Source organism: Sycon ciliatum, chromosome 2, assembly GCF_964019385.1.
Source record: "Sycon ciliatum chromosome 2, ocSycCili1.1, whole genome shotgun sequence".
NCBI classification, from domain to species: domain Eukaryota; kingdom Metazoa; phylum Porifera; class Calcarea; order Leucosolenida; family Sycettidae; genus Sycon; species Sycon ciliatum.
Genome location: NC_088644.1, coordinates 22,926,290 through 22,943,898, shown reverse-complemented (window position 1 = coordinate 22,943,898; position 17,609 = coordinate 22,926,290). Strand labels below are relative to the sequence as shown.

Genomic DNA, 17,609 nt, shown 5'->3' with positions numbered 1-17,609 from the left:
CCCTGGTCAACGTGGAGCCCAGGTACTTGACTTGGTCTTTGCCGATATGACACTTGGCCCAGTTCAGCTTGAGGTTTGCTGCCTTCAGGCGTTCCAAGACCCTCGCCAGGCGAGAATCATGCTGAACTTGATTCCTTCCGAAAATCAATATGTCATCTATGTAGACAACAACACCCGGCAGGCCAACTAGAATATCTGACACCACTCGCTGAAAGATTTCGGGGCGCATTAAATACCAAACGGCAGTCTCTTGAATCGATACGATCCACAGTGTGAAGCAAATGCTTTAAACGATCGTGATTCTTCCTCCAGTAACAGCTTGTGGAATCCCGATTTGGCGTCCAGCACTGAGAATACTTGTGCTCCTGCTAACTCGCTGGTTATTTCATCTACCGTTGGGAGAGAATGGCGTTCTCTAATGATGGACTTATTCAGCTGTCTATAATCCACACATACCGGTAACCGGAGTGTACAGGCACAACGAGCGAGACCCAAGGCGACGCCTCCTTCACAGGCTCAATGATGTCAGCCTTAGCCAGACGTGCCAGCTCCTTTTCTATGTCGGCTTTGACGCTAAATGGAGGGCGACGAGCTGGCTGGGCTACCGGTCTAGCGCTCTTGTCCACAGTGATAGAAACTGGAGCAGTTTCAACAAGACATGCTGTATCTGCCATGTGTGCATTCACCAGCAGTTCCAATTGTGGGATGACATATTGTCCAAACAATACAGGACGCTTGCCAGCCGGTACAACAAAACGTTCACAGAGAATGGTGTTGTCTCCTACAGCAATGTCGACGTCCGCCATGACAAGAGTCTTCACTTCGCCACCGTTGTATGCTCGAAGTATGCGGTCACTTGAGCGGGTAGGCTGCACCACATCATCCGTGAGAATGGTGCATGTTGCTCCGGTGTCAAGCAATCCCTCACATGGCTTGCCATTCACCATCAGTGTCATGGTAGACTGGCCTCTGGCTGCCTTATCGCTGCATGCGAAAATAGAATCATACACCACTTGTGCAGTGTCACTGTCTTCCTCCGCATCCACTGCATTGGCTTTGTTAGGCTTGTGTGAGAGACAAACTGCTTCGAAATGGCCAACTTTCCTGCAGCTGTTGCAACGGACATGTGCTGCTGGGCAGAACTGCTTTCCATTGGCATGCATTCGATCACAGTACTTGCAGCCAGGACCTTTCGTCATTTTCCTTTTGAGTTGGTGCTTGGGTTCACTGCCTGACACAGCCGCTGTGGTCTCTGACCTCACACATGCTGCTACACTAGGTCCTGGTTCACTGTTGTACAAGTTGGAGTCCAAAAGCGATGCTTCAATAGCAACTGCCTTCGAGAAAGCGTCCGCCAAAGTCAGCTTAGGCTCCTTCAATAGTTCGCGCCTCGAGTCTTTCGACCTCAATCCAGCAATTAACTGGTCGCGGACTTGAGTATTGACGACCGTGACAACATCTGTTGACGCGAAACTACACAGTTCCACTTTCTCTCTCAGCCGACTCATGAAGGTTGAAACCGATTCGTCCGGCAGCTGTCTAATCTGACGAAACTTGTGCCGCTCTGACGTCACATTGATGGACGGTTGAAAATGGCAACGAAGTAGCTCGGTGAGGGCTTTGTAAGTGTCTCCCGGGTTATCCAAAGTTGCATCATCTGGAATGGGAACGACTAAACCTTTGACGATCCTTCTGACATTGAGACCGGCAAGATTCAAGAAGAGGTACTTCCTGTCTCCTGGGTCCGTCACTTGGCAGATCTTCATATAATCATCGACATCATCTAACCAGAGATCGAAGTCTGTGCCCGTATCTCCACCATAGCAAGGAGAAAATTCTTCCGGAGGTCGTCCCTTTGCCATAGCGTCAAGTTGCTTGAGCTGTTCACTGCGCCAGTGTAGTGAGCTGGCCAGAATGTAATGATTACTGGAATGACAAGAGACTATATTAACATACAGCGGTGTGAATGTAGCACATCATGAAGGTGTGAGTGCGACACATGCAGTGATGTGTAGAATGCAACATATGACAGCTAGGTGGTGTAAGAACAACGCAGTCACTATCACTACACCATTCTGTGGAATGAGTTGCCTCCTGATGTTCCCCTTGCCGTGCGCAAAGTTGAATTCAAACGCATGGTCTGAATTTAACACATACATGTCTATTTTAATATCGTTCTGTGTCACAAAGCGGCATCCAAGATTCATGCGACAATGCATTTCAAGTATTGTCCGGCACAGTAGCCCAGTTGAGTTGGTAAATTTCCTACTACGTACCATGATGTACATGCATTGTACATGTATCGTTGGTAAAGGACCACTTTCATAGTTGCTACTTCCTTTTTTTGAAATATCTCGTTCCCTTTTCCGTTTTCACACTTTCATTCTTCAAGTATTATAATTATACTACTTTCGTTTTTGGTAGGAATCAAACAGCCAAGCTCTGGTGAGAAGGCACCACTGCCTGGGCTTTAATTAAGCAAATTGAAATAAAAGAATAATAAAAACAACAACAACAACAACAACAACAACAACAACAACAACAACAACAACAACAACAACAACAACAACAACAACAACAACAACGTGCGGCAAGCTGACGGCTTACAACGGTTTCATCCGGCCCACCATGGAGTACAGACAGTTGTCTGACATGGATGGGTACAACCGGGACCACCCTGACCACCCTGACCACCCTGACCACCCTGACCACCCTGCTCCAACTGGATCAGGTGCAATGCATGGCACTCTGGCTAATTGGACCAGGCACCTGGCTCCCATGACTGGATCATCGGCATCGGGTTGCCACACTCAGCTACCTGTATAAGCTCCACTACCTGCCTCTATCCCATTCTCTCAAGCCCATGCTGCCTTCATCAGCCAGAAACCACCACACCATGTCGCACACGGCAGTCCACCACACACCGCCACGAATTCCAGCTGCAAGCCCTTTACCCTACCCAAGTACCACTGCGCCACCTCCGCCACTTCCCATCGGCAGTCGTAGGAACCTCGAATTCCCTACCTCCCGGCCTCCTCCAAAAATACCCCAGCTCAAAGAAAGCCCAGGCCTTCAAGATCAACGCGCACCGCCATTTACTGCATTCCAGCTGGATTGCCAACATCGATAGCCTCTAAAGCTCCCACCAGTCAACTCATTCCCTAATTACTCTCTCTCTCTCTCTCTCTCTCTCTCTCTCTCTCTATCTATCTTTCTCTCTCTTTCTCTCTCTCTTGCACGCGTGCACTCTCACCTCACCTAGTCAGCTTCCTGCCAAACTAACATAGCTCTTCATTTCTACCAGTTCATACATTTTTCAGACTTTCCCACACTGTATCTATATTTTTATTACCAGTGCATTGGCTCTGGCTTTTCCGTCATACTCTTCAAAGGCCATTTTCTCCTGTTTATTCAATCCACTTTTTTGGCGCATCCTGGTTGCTGCGAGGCCGAGACCTCATTGTCGGCTGAGCTCCAGAGCCTCGTCACCACATGCTCTCATTCTTCTTGAGCTGTTGCTTTTGTAAAACGAAACAACAACAACAACAACAACAACAACAACAACAATACATACATGGGCCGCGATCAGCTAAAACATGTCTTTGGGGTTTCGTAAAAAAGTTGGGAAATGACGAAATGAAAAAAATGTTGTTTTGGAGCGCGTTCACTCTGCACTTCATTCAAATGATTCATGATGTGGCGATCATCTTCTCAAATTTTGTTCAAACACTTGTTTGGCGTTCTACTTCAAGTAGCTGGCGAGCAAAGACTGACAATGTCCGCATCTAGTGATACTAGAGGAGCTCGCAGGGCCAGACGATCGCTGTGCATGGCCCAGGTTTGTTCAGGTGTCTGCAAGTCCGTGGCGGCGGGTCTGCAGAGCGACGCTGACAATTTGTTGGGATCTCATTGATGTTGATGTCGACAGCGAAGCTGAATCGTCCCCGTCGTCTCCAGTAGCGAAGAGGCACAAGTTGTGGGCTAGTACATAATCATTTAGGCGGCGAACCGGCTGCCTTACGACGTTACTTGCGTTCACTCTCATGAGGCGTCTGACGCAGTCTCGGAAACGCAGGCGACGATCGAAAGTGTCACTGCCAGAATCGAAAGAGTATGCAAGTGCAACGCCGCCCAGCGCATCGTGTTGTTTTCCAGGAAGAACTTGGGCCATGCCTTTGAACTGATGTCGTTGACATGCTCAAGTCGGTGTCAACATCTTTAGTTCCGTTGTATTGTGCTCCGCCACAAAAGCCACTAAGTAATAGTTTGTCTCTTTGTGTCAGACTGTGCGAAAACTGTCATTTTCTATTTCAAAGTATTATTTTGAAAGCGGTGTTTGGGGCACTTGTAGACTACTTTTCTGCCCTGTATCACCTTCAAGAGGTCAAGTAAGGTCCCAAGAACTGTTTTCTGGAGGAAAACAAAATTTGAAAATTTTCACCCTAAGACGTGTTTTAGCTGGTTGTGGCCCACATGTATGTGCTATGCTATGGTGAAAGACAGTGCTGCTCAATGCAATCTGATCAGTTGAGTCAAGTTTGCGCCTTGCAACAGTTCACAGACCAGTGTTGCCAGGTCTTGTGCTGCTTATTACTTGGCGCGTACTTGATTCACGCGATCGGATTCCATTCAAGGGGAAGTCCATCGATTTTCAAGTAGGGTCCAGAAAAATCCTTACGATTTGATATCGGCTCGAATGGTATATCTCTCGCTTGCATACGATAATCCAACTAACTTTCCAAATCGCCAATTGTATGCTCACGTTGTCATAGCGACCATCGCGGTGATGACACACATTCTGCTTAGCTCCGTGAGAGAGAAGGTCGATCACTGCAGTCTTCTTGTATTGATGATGTGAAAGAAGGGCTGTGTTCAATGCTGCTAGTGCCGTGAACTGTATATTCGCCTTCTCCTTTATTTCCCTAGGCTGGCTGTAGCCTAGGAAATGGTTCTTCTAGAGAAGATGCTTGGAATTTTTCAGCAAACTTTCAAAAGGTACGGCATTATTTTCACCACCCGTTGTCTCACCTGGCTTCAGAAGATGTTACGAGAGATAGGAGAGTCGCCAGGCAGCATTACATCCATCTTCAGGAAGTGGGAAGAGCAAACGGTATGGTCGCCCCAACCAAGATTTCAGCATTTTGTTCATCACTATTTTCACTAGTCTGCTGATGTCTCCGTACTCCAGCTTTCTCCTGTCGGCGTCACATCACAGTACAGTAGACTCGTTCGCCCAAGAACGTCCAGGCTGGAAATCTAAGAACGCCCCAGCCTGGATTTAAGAACGAACTCCAAGATTTTTAAGAACGCGACATTTTTTTGGTATTGTATTAACTACAATGCAATCTTCTGAAAAGGAGAGAGAGAAAGAGACGTGATATTTGAGCGCCGGTTTGTTTTGCAAGCGGATTGCACCTTCATGATCTTACCGAGTACACGAAAAATAAGTCCGCAACCACAAACTCTTGTCGGGTCCTCTCGAAAACATCACCCAGTGCAGCGCTACATACTACACGTGCATGTAAAGTGTGCAACCGGTACATGTAGCGCAAAGTACACGTTAAGTGCATTGTACATGAGCGTGACGGGCCATGTTGGACGCGTAAGAACGCGAAATAAGAACGTAGCCTGGGGCGCTGAAAAATAAGAACTTTGCTAGGCTGGCCCTCTGAAACCGCGTTCTTGGGCGTACGAGTCTACTGTATACAACGGAGAGGACTACTAATAAACAGTTCACGGCACTAACAGCATTGAACACAGCCCTTCTTTCACTTCGTGAATACAATAAACCAATGTAAAATGACCAAATTCTGCAGTGATCGACCTTCTCTCTCACGGAGCTAAGCAGAATGTGCGGTATCACTGCGCTGGTCGCTACGGCAACGTGAGCATACAGTTGGCGATTTGGCAAGTTTGGCTTATCGTATGCAAGCGAGAGATATATCAATCGAACCGATATCAAATTGTCTTTCATCTGAACCCTACTTGAAATATCGATGCACTTCCCCTTTGAGCAGCACTGTAGAGTGTAGTGACACAATATTTAGATTGAAATTGAACATGCAAGATTCCAGAGCGTTTGGATTTTTGTACATTTGTCTCTGCAGCACACCGTCGTCAAGAAAATCCAAGGGAGTAGAGACCCAAAAGAAACCGACCTGGAGTAACTATGGAAATAACTATGCTGACGTGTGTGGTGTTCCCATGGCAGAGAGATTTCCCATGTGAGCAATGCGACATTTCTCTCTATGTCATACTCTTGTGTACTGACGCACATTTTAACCGTTCAAGTCGAGGAGATGCATTGCCACCAATGCTGGACGCTTTCCTGAGTTGCTTGGACAAAGTCTGCACACAGTCATGCCTGGACTGTGATGTCTGCACACAGTAATGCCTGGACTGTGATGTCTGCACACAGTCATGCCTGGACTGTGATGAACTAGCCCTGGTTGTAAACTGTAGACATGTACAATATCAGAGTATGACCAAGAGTAGATTAACATTTTATCTGCTCTTGGTATAACCAATCAGACCTTCGCTCTTAGTCATCATCCTTACTGTGCTCTCGGATGCTGCAATATTAAATTGCATAATCCAAGTGGATCCACGTATAAATAATATACATGTAATGTGTTTGCCTCCCCTTGCTGATGTGATGTAGCAAGTCCTAGCAGTTGTCGCTGTTTATGGGTGTTCTCCAGGCCCCAGTCTCCAGGAAGCAATGGTGTGTTCTGGTACGGTGTGAATGTAGCTAATGTACACTTTGTCATGATCAGCACTGAACATGACCTCAGCCCTGGATCTGTGCAGCTCAACTGGTTGAGATACGACCTCAGTGCTGTCAATCGGGCTACCCAACCCTGGGTCATTGTTGCTGGCCATCGACCACTCTACAACAATGAGAAACGTCAAAAAGATGATGATCTGTGAGTTAGAGTGAACAGTCCTACACTGCCACATTTCAATCGGAAATATTTTAAAAGATGTCGTCTGTGACCTGCAGGCTAGGCAACTGGGCATAACAGGATAGTCAGACCAAACAGGGAGTACGAGAGTTGAGTCTTGCTCAGAATCCGAACCGTCCTAAACTGAGCTCGTAAACCCGTGTCCTCCGAGAAAGCGTTTCGCCTCTACCTGTACTCAGTAAGAGTGATGTGTGGACTTAACTGCCTATTCACAGCCCAGCTTAGTTGACTTTGGCCAAAACAAACTGTAACCCTGCTTCGGATCGGCTGACCGGGTCATTTTTCCAAATTCTGAAACTTTCTGGTCCGCAAGTATGTGCGCACGATAGGTGCATGTATGCGACTGATGCTAGCCGACGAAAGAGCTTACTTGCATCGTGCTTGCACGAGTGCAGTAAATACAGTAAATACAGTCAGTAGACTTGCACACTGTCAGTTGTACATGTACTAGTACACGGTCTGTGCGAGTACAGTCTATCAACTGTGGCATTGGTCCATACAATGTGCATAGTATACATCAAGTGTGTATCTTCATTGCTTTTGTCAAACAGAGAGGTTCCAGGCTGTCCAAGAGAGTACTCAATACCGAGAGGTAGAGCTAGTTCAAACATTGCTTTTGTCTGTCAACAGCAGATGTTGCAACCGAATATGGGATTTCCGTACTCGAGCGATTAGAGATCTATCTCGAATAATGCCCCTGTCTCTGAGAGCCAGTGAAAAAAACGCCCTCTCTTGAATAATGCCCCACCTCCGGGGCTTGTAATCAAGCATATGTGCAAGTTTGGTGTTGTTTTGCTAATACTCTTGTCCATGCCATTGTATTGGTGGTTTCAGAGTCGAAATCTCAGTTATTTTTGCTGTTTCCGTTGGGTCGTGAGAGTTTACAGTAAACATCAGGCTCTGCTTTTCTTTGCCTTCTTTGAATCATGCTGGATGATGTGCATGTAAATGTACCAGCATTGAAAAACTAGTTCCCTCTCTAGAATAGTATCCTCTCTTGAATAGTGCCCCATCTGTGATAGACTTTGAAAAATAGTGCCCCAGGGTCACTAATCGCGTGAGTATGGTAGTTTGATGTGGCTAAGTCTATTACTATGCTAACTATAGGCAATCATATGCTTCTCCAATGTACAGACCAGTGCAGCTGAAACTGAGGGAGATCCTGAATCCGGTCTTTGCAGAGTTTGATGTCAACCTCTATGTGTGTGGTCACTACCACAACTGTGAGTATCGGTATGCATACACATAATCAGTATGCATATACAAATCAATATACTTATAGTGCATGCGTATACATAATTATCAGTATGCATATACACATCCAAAGGATCAGTCGGGGAAGTGAAAATAATAATTATACGGAGTGTACGGATATACGGAGTGTATGCGTATTCATATCAGTATGCATTATACTCATAAAAAGGACACACTTCAGGCTCATTACAAACATCTTGAAAGTTTTTGTCTTCACAAGTATACTTTCAAGCCTTCTCATCAGGTGAAATACAGGCAAGGGAAAAGGAACAGGAACAGTGGATTAAATACAGTAAGAAGGTGGTAAAACAGCGCAAAAAGAAAGAAGCTATCTTCTTTCTTTCTTTCTTTCTTTTTGCACTGTTTTACCACCTTCTTACTGTATTTAATCCACTGTTCCTGTTCCTTTTCCCTTGCCTGTATTTCACCTGATGAGAAGGCTTGAAAGTATACTTGTGAAGACAAAAACTTTCAAGATGTTTGTAATGAGCCTGAAGTGTGTCCTTTTTATGAGTATTATCGCATTTTTGTCTCAGAGGAAACTGTATGCATTATACATGATTATATTATCAGTATCCATGTACATTGGTGAGCTACACGGTGTACTGCAGAAAATCTAGCGTACAGATGCACATGTTTGAAACATACTGTTGTGAATTCCAGCAGAAATCCAAGAGAGCTCGATACCGGGAAGGTAGAGCCGTAACACACTAGTCAGAACAACAGATGGCCTGATCAGTCACAACTTCAAAGTTGTGACTGATCAGGCCATCTGTTGTTCTGACTAGTGTGTTTCGAAACATATAATATTATACATGAGGAGCTCTAAAGGAGCGAAACAGTTGCTGTCCACAGATTCGAGTAATATTATACATGTATAATTACACAGAGACTGTGTGTGGATTAGTGTGTGACGGTGTGTGTGTGTGTGGATGAGTGTGCGTGTTCATGTTTCACCATAGACGCCCAGCACCTTGAGATGTTGATTCTGGCAGGTCAGAGCGTACTGCCTCTGGGAAGTGTTGATTATCATATTGTCTGCACTGAATTATTCTATCTCCTCTGCTTGCCTTCATATACCTGCTTTTTTCTAATCTCCTTATGTTGTCTGATGATTGTTTTTTGCCATGAAACTTGAGTTACAACAAAAAACAGCCTTATTTACTTCCTTTTGTGTACCTCAGTCTTGTGTACATGTATAGTTATAATGTATGGGCACATCCTTCATGTACCCATACATGAAGAATTGACAACACCGACAACGACAAAGACATTGACAGCAAAAGCAACAACAACAACGACGATGACGACGACCACAACAACAACAACAACAACAGCAACAGCAACAGCAACAGCAACAGCAACAGCAGCAGTAACCACAACAACAACGACGACGACGACGACAACAGCAGCAACAACAACAACGACAACAACAGTATCTCTTATTGGCCACAGGCCATCGTGTAGGCCATCATGAGAATAAAGATTTGAAAGTACAACAACAAAGGATATAATGGACAACAAATGGCATGTATATTCTACATGTATATGTGTATGAGATGTGTAGGTGATGCGAGATGTACTCCCCCAACCAGTAGTCTCGGCATGTATATGTATATGGACAAACCTCTGCATAATATTCTTACCTAGTTTTGTGCTCTTTTGCCATTTCTCGCGCAAGTTCCTGTGAGATCCACCAACACGATGTCACATTGTGTCTGGTGTTTTCCTGCAGATGTTCGCACCACACCGATATCAAGGAATGGCAGTGTGACATCTGTAGGCACTGTACACATCACCGTCGGTACCGGTGGTGCTGATCTTGGTTCAGGCCAGGTTAGTGAACATGGATATGTATGTGTATCTACACACGTATTTGGGGGTTTCTGAACCTCGGCAGGATATATTATGATCTCGGTCACCCGGCTCAAGATATACCCCTGAAAAGGAAGAGATCTGCCCTCTCCTCTAAGGAAGCATATACTACTGTACAGTGCTGAAGGTGCTGATCATTTCCTATAGGGCTTGAAAGTGCTACGTCACAGCATAGCAACAATTTCAAAAATTCAAAAATTGGATCCACTTGGATCCAGTTTTTGTATGGATCCAAGCACATTTCAAGACGTCTTACTCTCAGCAAGGTGATGTTACCAGTGAAACTGACTGATTTGGCTACTGGGGGCGGGGTTACAACTGGTGGCGAAGTAAAAGTCACCCCTGCATACGACATGAGTGGGTTGCTATGCACCCATATACTAAGGCAATAGCAAAGTTACACCTTAGTGGATCCAAAATAGAAATCTGATGTCAACTTAGTACTCCCTGGCCGTTTTTGACGTCATCACTTTCAAGCCCTATAGGATCATCATACCCACTGCATGAGAGTCTCGGGATCAACAACAGGAAAGTACAGGGTGTTACTGTTAGAATATCGTCTGTTCTTTCAAGTAATACTTTCCGACCAAGGTACAAAAGAGGTGCCATTCTTTGTAGGAAATTGTCCACTATAATTATGTCATTATGACTATAGAGGGCTGGCTGATGCAGCTCGAGTACACAGTGCTCAACTGTGCAGAACAATATACATGCACAACAGAGGCAGAGAGCTGTAACTTTTTAAGTTTCACACAGTGGAACGATCATCAGACAATGGCATTCACGCTTCCATGCGCAACCTTTTAAAAGTGTCAACTCAACGCCTTTCGTCTTGTGTGTGTGTGTGTGTGTGTGTGTGTGTGTGTGTGTGTGTGTGTGTGTGTGTGTGTGTGTGTGTAATTGCCAACCTGTTGGAAGGCTACCCTCTTGCCAAAGCATTTTGGAAGTTGTACTAGTTTCGGCTCCACAATCCAGTGTGTCGTTACTATAATTATAGCTTTCATGGCTGAGGTTGTTGGTACGTCTGTTTGCCCTGGGTCCCCAGTACCCAGTTGCCGAGGCTGGTTGGTAAAATAACTCCAATTTCACTTCAAGGTACCAGTGCATCTAGTGTCTGCTTTTATCAAAGCAGCGTGCTGTGTATACTGGTTACCCCAGCAAGTATAGGGTGTGCATAGGTAACTGTCTTGGCCGTCCTACTCCGATGTACTCCGTGTGGTAAAGATCAGGTGTGCATTGGGGGGTCGAATCACATGGTTTCGCCAGTTGTGTGGATTAGACAGTTATCTGGCGCTTGTCTTGATCTGTTTCAATCAGAATCAGATCCGCTATCGGTGTTATAAAGAGTAAATCTGTGGGTGCACATCCAGTACATTTGCAGATTTGCATGCTTCTCTTGCGACGGGCGTATACATGGCACATGGTGTGTTATTATGGACCTGTTGAGTTCTCGAAGTTCCATAGCACCGCGATCACAAAAGCCAAATGACAAGTTTAGCTAGGGAAGACACTTATTACGGAAACAACGAGGAGAGAGAGAGAGAGAGAGAGAGAGAGAGAGAGAGAGAGAGAGAGAGAGGAAGAGAGAGAGAGAGAGAGAGAGAGAGAGAGAGAGAGAGAGAGAGAGAGAGAGAGAGAGAGACGAACAGCTACATGATGATGAGGGAGCGATCGAGTGCTAGGTAAAGGGCTTGGGTAGCTATGGCAAATATGGCGGCGCAAGTAGCTACCCAGGCCAACGGAACAAAAAGTGCCAAACGCGGTGCAAGCCAGCTGGTGCAAGGATGTACGGGGAATGGTGACAGTCAGACCTCCAACCATAATTGTGTGCTTGTGTATTCTTTTCTATGCCCATGTCGGATACGCACCATCCTGCATGTACATGAATGCCATCCTTATCATCTCAGTATCATTCTGTTCCCTGGGTTGCAAAGAACTTGACGACATTTGGAGTGATTTCTATTGAAACCGTGGGACCAGAGAGGATGATTGTACAGTTTGTGAGCAGCAGTGGAACAGTGCTGGATTCCACCATCCTGAACCTGCCGTCTAAGCCCTCAACAACACAGCCACATGTCACTGGCATATCAGCAGGTAGCAGTGATTCCCTGCCTAGTACTTACACTGTAGTGCTAACAGTACACACTCTCTGCCTCACCTACATGATCATGATCATGACTTGAAGCCGAAGGAAATCTCGGCTAGTCCTAACAATAATTATGGTAGGACAAAAGCTTTTTTGCTGCATGCCACATGCCATGTGCATGTACAGCATATTGTGAACACGGGATTTCGAGCGAAAACCTGGCAAAATTCTCCTAGCATTTGACCATATACATGTAGACGCTGAACAATATTCTCAACACTCACGGAGTTATACTGATGTTCCTTTATGATATTGAAGACAAGGGCATAGTGGATAATATCAGCAGAATGTTGTGAGTAGAATTGAAAAAAATTCAAACTAGAACCGAATTCTGTACAGTGCATGCTGAGTGACACATTGTGACGATGCACAACAATGTCAATTTATACAGCTCATTGTGTGTGACATGGTGATGAAACGTACAACTTGTGTACGTTACATCGCTTCTTTGTCACGTTCAAACCAGAATATCTGTACTGATTTCTGTGGTATGAAAGGCCTCTTTAGGTTCACACATTACTTCGTCCGCTAATCGTGCAATGCAGTTTCCTGTAACTAAGTCTCTATTCTTCATCATTAGCTATGATATCAGCTATGATGATCATTTTGCAGCAGACTTCGAGCACACTCAATGCTGTTTTGGAGTATGAATGAGAAGCAGAATCTACCAAATCTTTCCAGCGTTTAATCCACCCGCCATGGCATAATGACAGGCGATAATGTCACTTTAGATTTACCCATCTGCCTATACTCTTTGTGAACCCTTATTTTGAATGTACATGGACTAAGTCCAGTTCCAGTTTTATAACACTTCATATTCTTTTGATAGTTCATTACCCTGGTGAAGTTTAAATGTGTAAGTGGCTGCGTTGGAGTTTGCGGACAATTAGAAAAGTCTTTTGATAGTCCTCATAATAACTCTGCACTTGCATGCTTTCTAGTCAGGAAATCTAAGGAGCTTGCAGTATAATCCTGTCTATTCATGCATACATGACATGTACATGTACATGTGGCTTTGTGAGGTGAAACAGTCATGTGTTTCTGCGAGAAAAAAGTGGAACCATACCCATAGCTAGTAGAGTGAATTCCTCACGCCCTACTGCGAACAACTCGTCCTAACAACTCTCTGATTTAGTTACATGCCTAGCACTCCCTGCACTAAAATGCAGAATGGCATAATTATTCTATGATACATTCATAATTATTACGATAATCACCACAGCGGAAGCCAATCAGGATGCCTTTACTTGGCTTTAGCAGAGCACTAAAAACAAGGTATATTTTAACGAGAGAGCTTGGAAGCTCAGGGCCCTACGCTATGCTTTTTTGCCTAGCTCATCATGCATGTAATTAGAACTGATGGAAATGTGTTTTCCATTGATTGGCTACATCATTGTATCGCAAAAATATTTTAATCAGTTTGAGTATGAGTTAGGCAAAAGTAATTGCAGAATATATTGGGGATTGTTATTTCCTCCCACTTCATCCAATTTTCGTTTGCTCCTTCTTTTCCTTTTTTTTCTCCTTATAATCGGATTTTCTGGCCTTTTTGTAGTAATACATTGACCTGCTGAGCCAATAAGGTAAAATTAGATTCCATACAATACGATACAATACAAAAATACAATACTTTCTTGCCTTGTTAGTGTGCTTGTGCTTAAGTCCGAAGCGATGCTCACTTCCACAGCAACTAGGGTCTCCTTCTCCCTTACGGAGTGGATCCTGCGCACCTTCGCCTTCTCTGCCTTCATGGTGTGGTGAACATCAACTAGGTCCGTGTTTTGCACGATGATCCGCTCCACCAATGGCTGCGAGATGGTCCTGGAGTCATCAAACTGGCTGGCGAGATCGCACGGGTTGATTAGACCCATGCCCCCTAGGCGACAAGGCAGAGCGAGGAGAGTGCGGGTGGTCTCATCAGGAGCAGGGTGTCCTGTGAGCGCCGGGATAAACTCGCCATGGATAATCTCCTCCAGTGGCTGGAAATTCTCCGTCGCTTCTGGCATGGTGCGAGCGAGGAATTTCCACTTGCCCTTCAGCCCTTGCGTGAACACCGTGTACGCTGCTTGTGGCTGCGATTGGGCGTACCTGGTGAGGACTTGCAGTTCCTTCACCCATTCCATGACCTTCGCTGCAAAAAACTGCTTGCAGAAAGCAGCAGTGCCCAATCCCGCACCCAGATGACGGCAACCATCTTGCATGATTGCGATGTTAGTCGCATGGAACACTTCCTCCGCGGTTTAGGCAAACTATGGTTTCACCAGGAGAGTGGAGAGTGGACTTGGAACCATTGATGAAGTATCCATATATGTGGCCCTCCTCCTCGAGCGTGTTCCACCATACAGCGTGTTCCACCATACAGCGTGTTCCACCATACAGCGTGTTCCACCATACAGCGTGTTCCACCATACAGCGTGTTCCACCATACAGGGTGTTCCACCATACAGCGTGTTCCACCATACAGCGTGTTCCACCATACACGCAGCGCACGCATACGGCCTGCTGCTGTGGAATCATCCGCAAACCAGATGTGCTGTGCCGCTGAGCTGCTCGCCGCCTTCTGCATGAGTGGGAGGGGCCCAATGGCATACATGGGCATTGCCATCGGGTCTCCCTGGGTGGTGTCCTCCTCAGAAAGAAGACACTCCCCATCGACGAACAGCCGTGCAGGATGCCGGTAGGTGTTAGTGACGGCACCCGCGATGGCCGGACAGAGGTGACGGATGTTGTGCAAGCACACACTGCGGTTCAGCCTGTTGAACGCATTGCTCGCGTCTGCTAGGAGGACTGCTTCGGTCTCTTCCTCGTTCCACAGGTGCCCCATTGCGTGGATTGCTGCTTTCACACCACATGCATTCTTGGCTGCCACACAGCTGAAGCGACCCGACCGCCTGTTGGATCTACTCTCCGATTATGGTGAGGATGGCTTTGCCTACTATCCTTCTGAGGACTTCACATAATTATGCCGATTGGGCGCACCCCTTCTTATCCAGAGGCACAAAGCGGCATGCCGTGAATGACTCGAGGGAAATTGGGTTGATGATTCCGGTGGCGATGCGCTTGGCACAGGCGGCGATGCTATCACATAGCTGGTCGGAGGACGCTCCGAACGAGATGCACAAGCGTTTCCAGCTGGTAGAGTCCATGCCGGGTGGGCCCGCTGCTCCATTTGTCCTTAGCACCGATTGCCAAATGATGTCTCTGTTCAGAGCTTCGAACAGCACCAGGTGCGGCAGTTCAGGGCAGGGGTCGAGGATGAGGGCATCTGCATGCATGGGCTCCGCCGGCGGGTGCTTCTCTTTCAGCGTTTGCCTCACGGTTTTACCATCAGCGGAGGAGTCCAGATTTAGCAGCCCACTCGAGGGCGTTGCTGTCAGGGACTGGAGAGCTGCGCCCAGTTTACCATTTGTGATTAGGGTAGCGCTACGTTGCGCGTAATCTGGACTTTGGGCCCGTTTCCCGCCTCGTCCCTTGGTTAGTTGGCGCTGGATGGTATGTGCTTCCCGGACGAGTTGATCGATGTTTCCCTCGTTCCATAGCTACATTCGTCGGTTCAGACATTCCACATGCACCTTACGTGTTAAGCAGTTGACTGGTTGTTGCAGTAGAAGACTAGGGCAGACCATAAGTGCCTTCAAGGCTATGCCTTCTCCCGCTGCACTTGTTCCGAACGTGTTGAGGTAGCGACCGCTCAAGTCCACCACTGACCTGCCATGTGCACCCGATGGGATGGAGAACAGGTTAGGCCGGAAGTGTACGATTTCCTCGTACGCTGCAGCTATGACCTGCCCTGTGTCCTCGGGGCTCAGCTCACCGAGTCTGAGTCGTTGGTCAGCTGGCGGGATTGGCGATGTTGCAGCCCCCTGCCCACTAGCTGTACCGTGCGCGTTTGTGGGTTCTAGCTCGCTGGTGCTATTGGGCTGCGACGTGCTCAGGCTCGCTAGGAGGGCGACCTCTTGTGCCGTTGGTTGTCGGTCTTGCCGTGGAGCATTGGCTTCACGTGGCAGTGCTACTTCTCCACAGGAGCCGGTCTCCGAGGGTGTTGGTGTAGAGGCATCGAGAAGGTCCCATTTTACCTTTTGCGAATTGGAAATCGGGTCGGCGCGGTGGCGTTGTTCCAGGGTGTCCCACGCCAGCTGCTGCGAGGCCGACACTTGGGTAGTGCCATCTAGTCCTTGGCCCTGGCCGTCGACGCAGAGCTCGGCGACGTGCAGCTGTTCCAGTGCGTCCCACGCCAACTGCTGCGAGTCCGACACCTGCTTGGTGATATCTAGTCCTTGGCCCTGACCGTCGGCGTGGAGCTCGTCCAGAGGCGGAGTGTCCCGAGCCGACTGTTGCGACACGTGGGCTTCGCCCTGGGTTGTCGGTCTCCGCGTGGGGGACGCGGCGGCTGGAATGTATCGTATGGTTCGAAAGCCTACGCGACTGGCCCTCGCCGCGACGGTTTGCGAATTTCGGCATCTTGCCCTGTTCCTGGGCCCGCAATCCTCGCATAGCTTGCCAGCTTCTCGGCAACAGCAGCTTTTTCCGCACTCGGAATTGCCAGTGCACTGGCAACACTGGCCGTCAGGGACGCTAGTCGCGGGGTTGCCCTTTGCGGGCATCACTCTGGAGAGAGCTACCAACTTTTAAGCATGCACTCTGAAGTGCAGATTGCAACATTAATTTCCATGAGGTTCACTTTTTGCTATGCAGGATGGTTCGTGCACAGTATTGCTCAATGAAATCCAGTCGCGTCACTCAAGTATTCGCTGGGCGTTGCGCAGCCATAGTCTCATAGACCTGCGAACACTGGGCTGCGGAATGACGCAAGGCGCAAACCAACAACCTTCCAACTTGAAAGGCTCAGGTGCGAAAAGTTCCAATGAGGGGAAGGGTTTTTTCTTCTTTTTTTCTTTTTTTTTAAGAGAGCACACACCTTAATTATGTTATTTATTTATTTATTACAGCATCTCATAGCACAGTGAGAACACCGGCCAATACAAAGAGAGAGGGTGTTAGCCAACCACGGCAAGGAAGGGAGAAGGGGAGAAGAAGAAAAAAGGAACCGGCATGGATAAGTAGTGATTGCAACAAAATGAGAAACACAAAATCAAAGTCAAGGCGCGACAAGGCTCTTAATTAAAAAGGCGGAGGGAAGAAAGGTCCTTAGCTTCTTGGGGAAGTGCCAGCCACGCAGAGCACGCAGTGAAAAAGGGAGAGTGAAGTAGAAAGGAGGACTTAGGTTTCGGAAGGGAAAGGGAGTTTCTCGTGCTACGGGAAGGAAACCAGTTGAAACAGTGGAGGTGAGGTGGACACAGATTGAGTTTGAGAGAATGGATAAGGGTGACAAGATGTGAATTACGTCTCTTAGACAAAGGGGTAGTGTC

General features: G+C 47.0%; 2 protein-coding genes across 3 annotated transcripts in view; both read left to right on the top strand.

Moving 5' to 3' along the window:
• LOC135809268 (uncharacterized) overlaps positions 1-12,814 on the top strand; it is a 31,464-nt gene extending 18,650 nt beyond the window's left edge. The window contains exons 8-12 of the mRNA XM_065322581.1: positions 6,108-6,224; positions 6,702-6,926; positions 8,100-8,188; positions 9,955-10,055; positions 12,002-12,814. Coding sequence (XP_065178653.1) covers positions 6,108-6,224; positions 6,702-6,926; positions 8,100-8,188; positions 9,955-10,055; positions 12,002-12,277 — 808 coding nt within the window. The 3' untranslated portion in view covers positions 12,278-12,814. The remainder of the gene's footprint in view (positions 1-6,107; positions 6,225-6,701; positions 6,927-8,099; positions 8,189-9,954; positions 10,056-12,001) is intronic.
• LOC135809267 (uncharacterized) overlaps positions 1-17,609 on the top strand; it is a 141,051-nt gene that overhangs the window by 22,422 nt on the left and 101,020 nt on the right. The window lies entirely within an intron of this gene.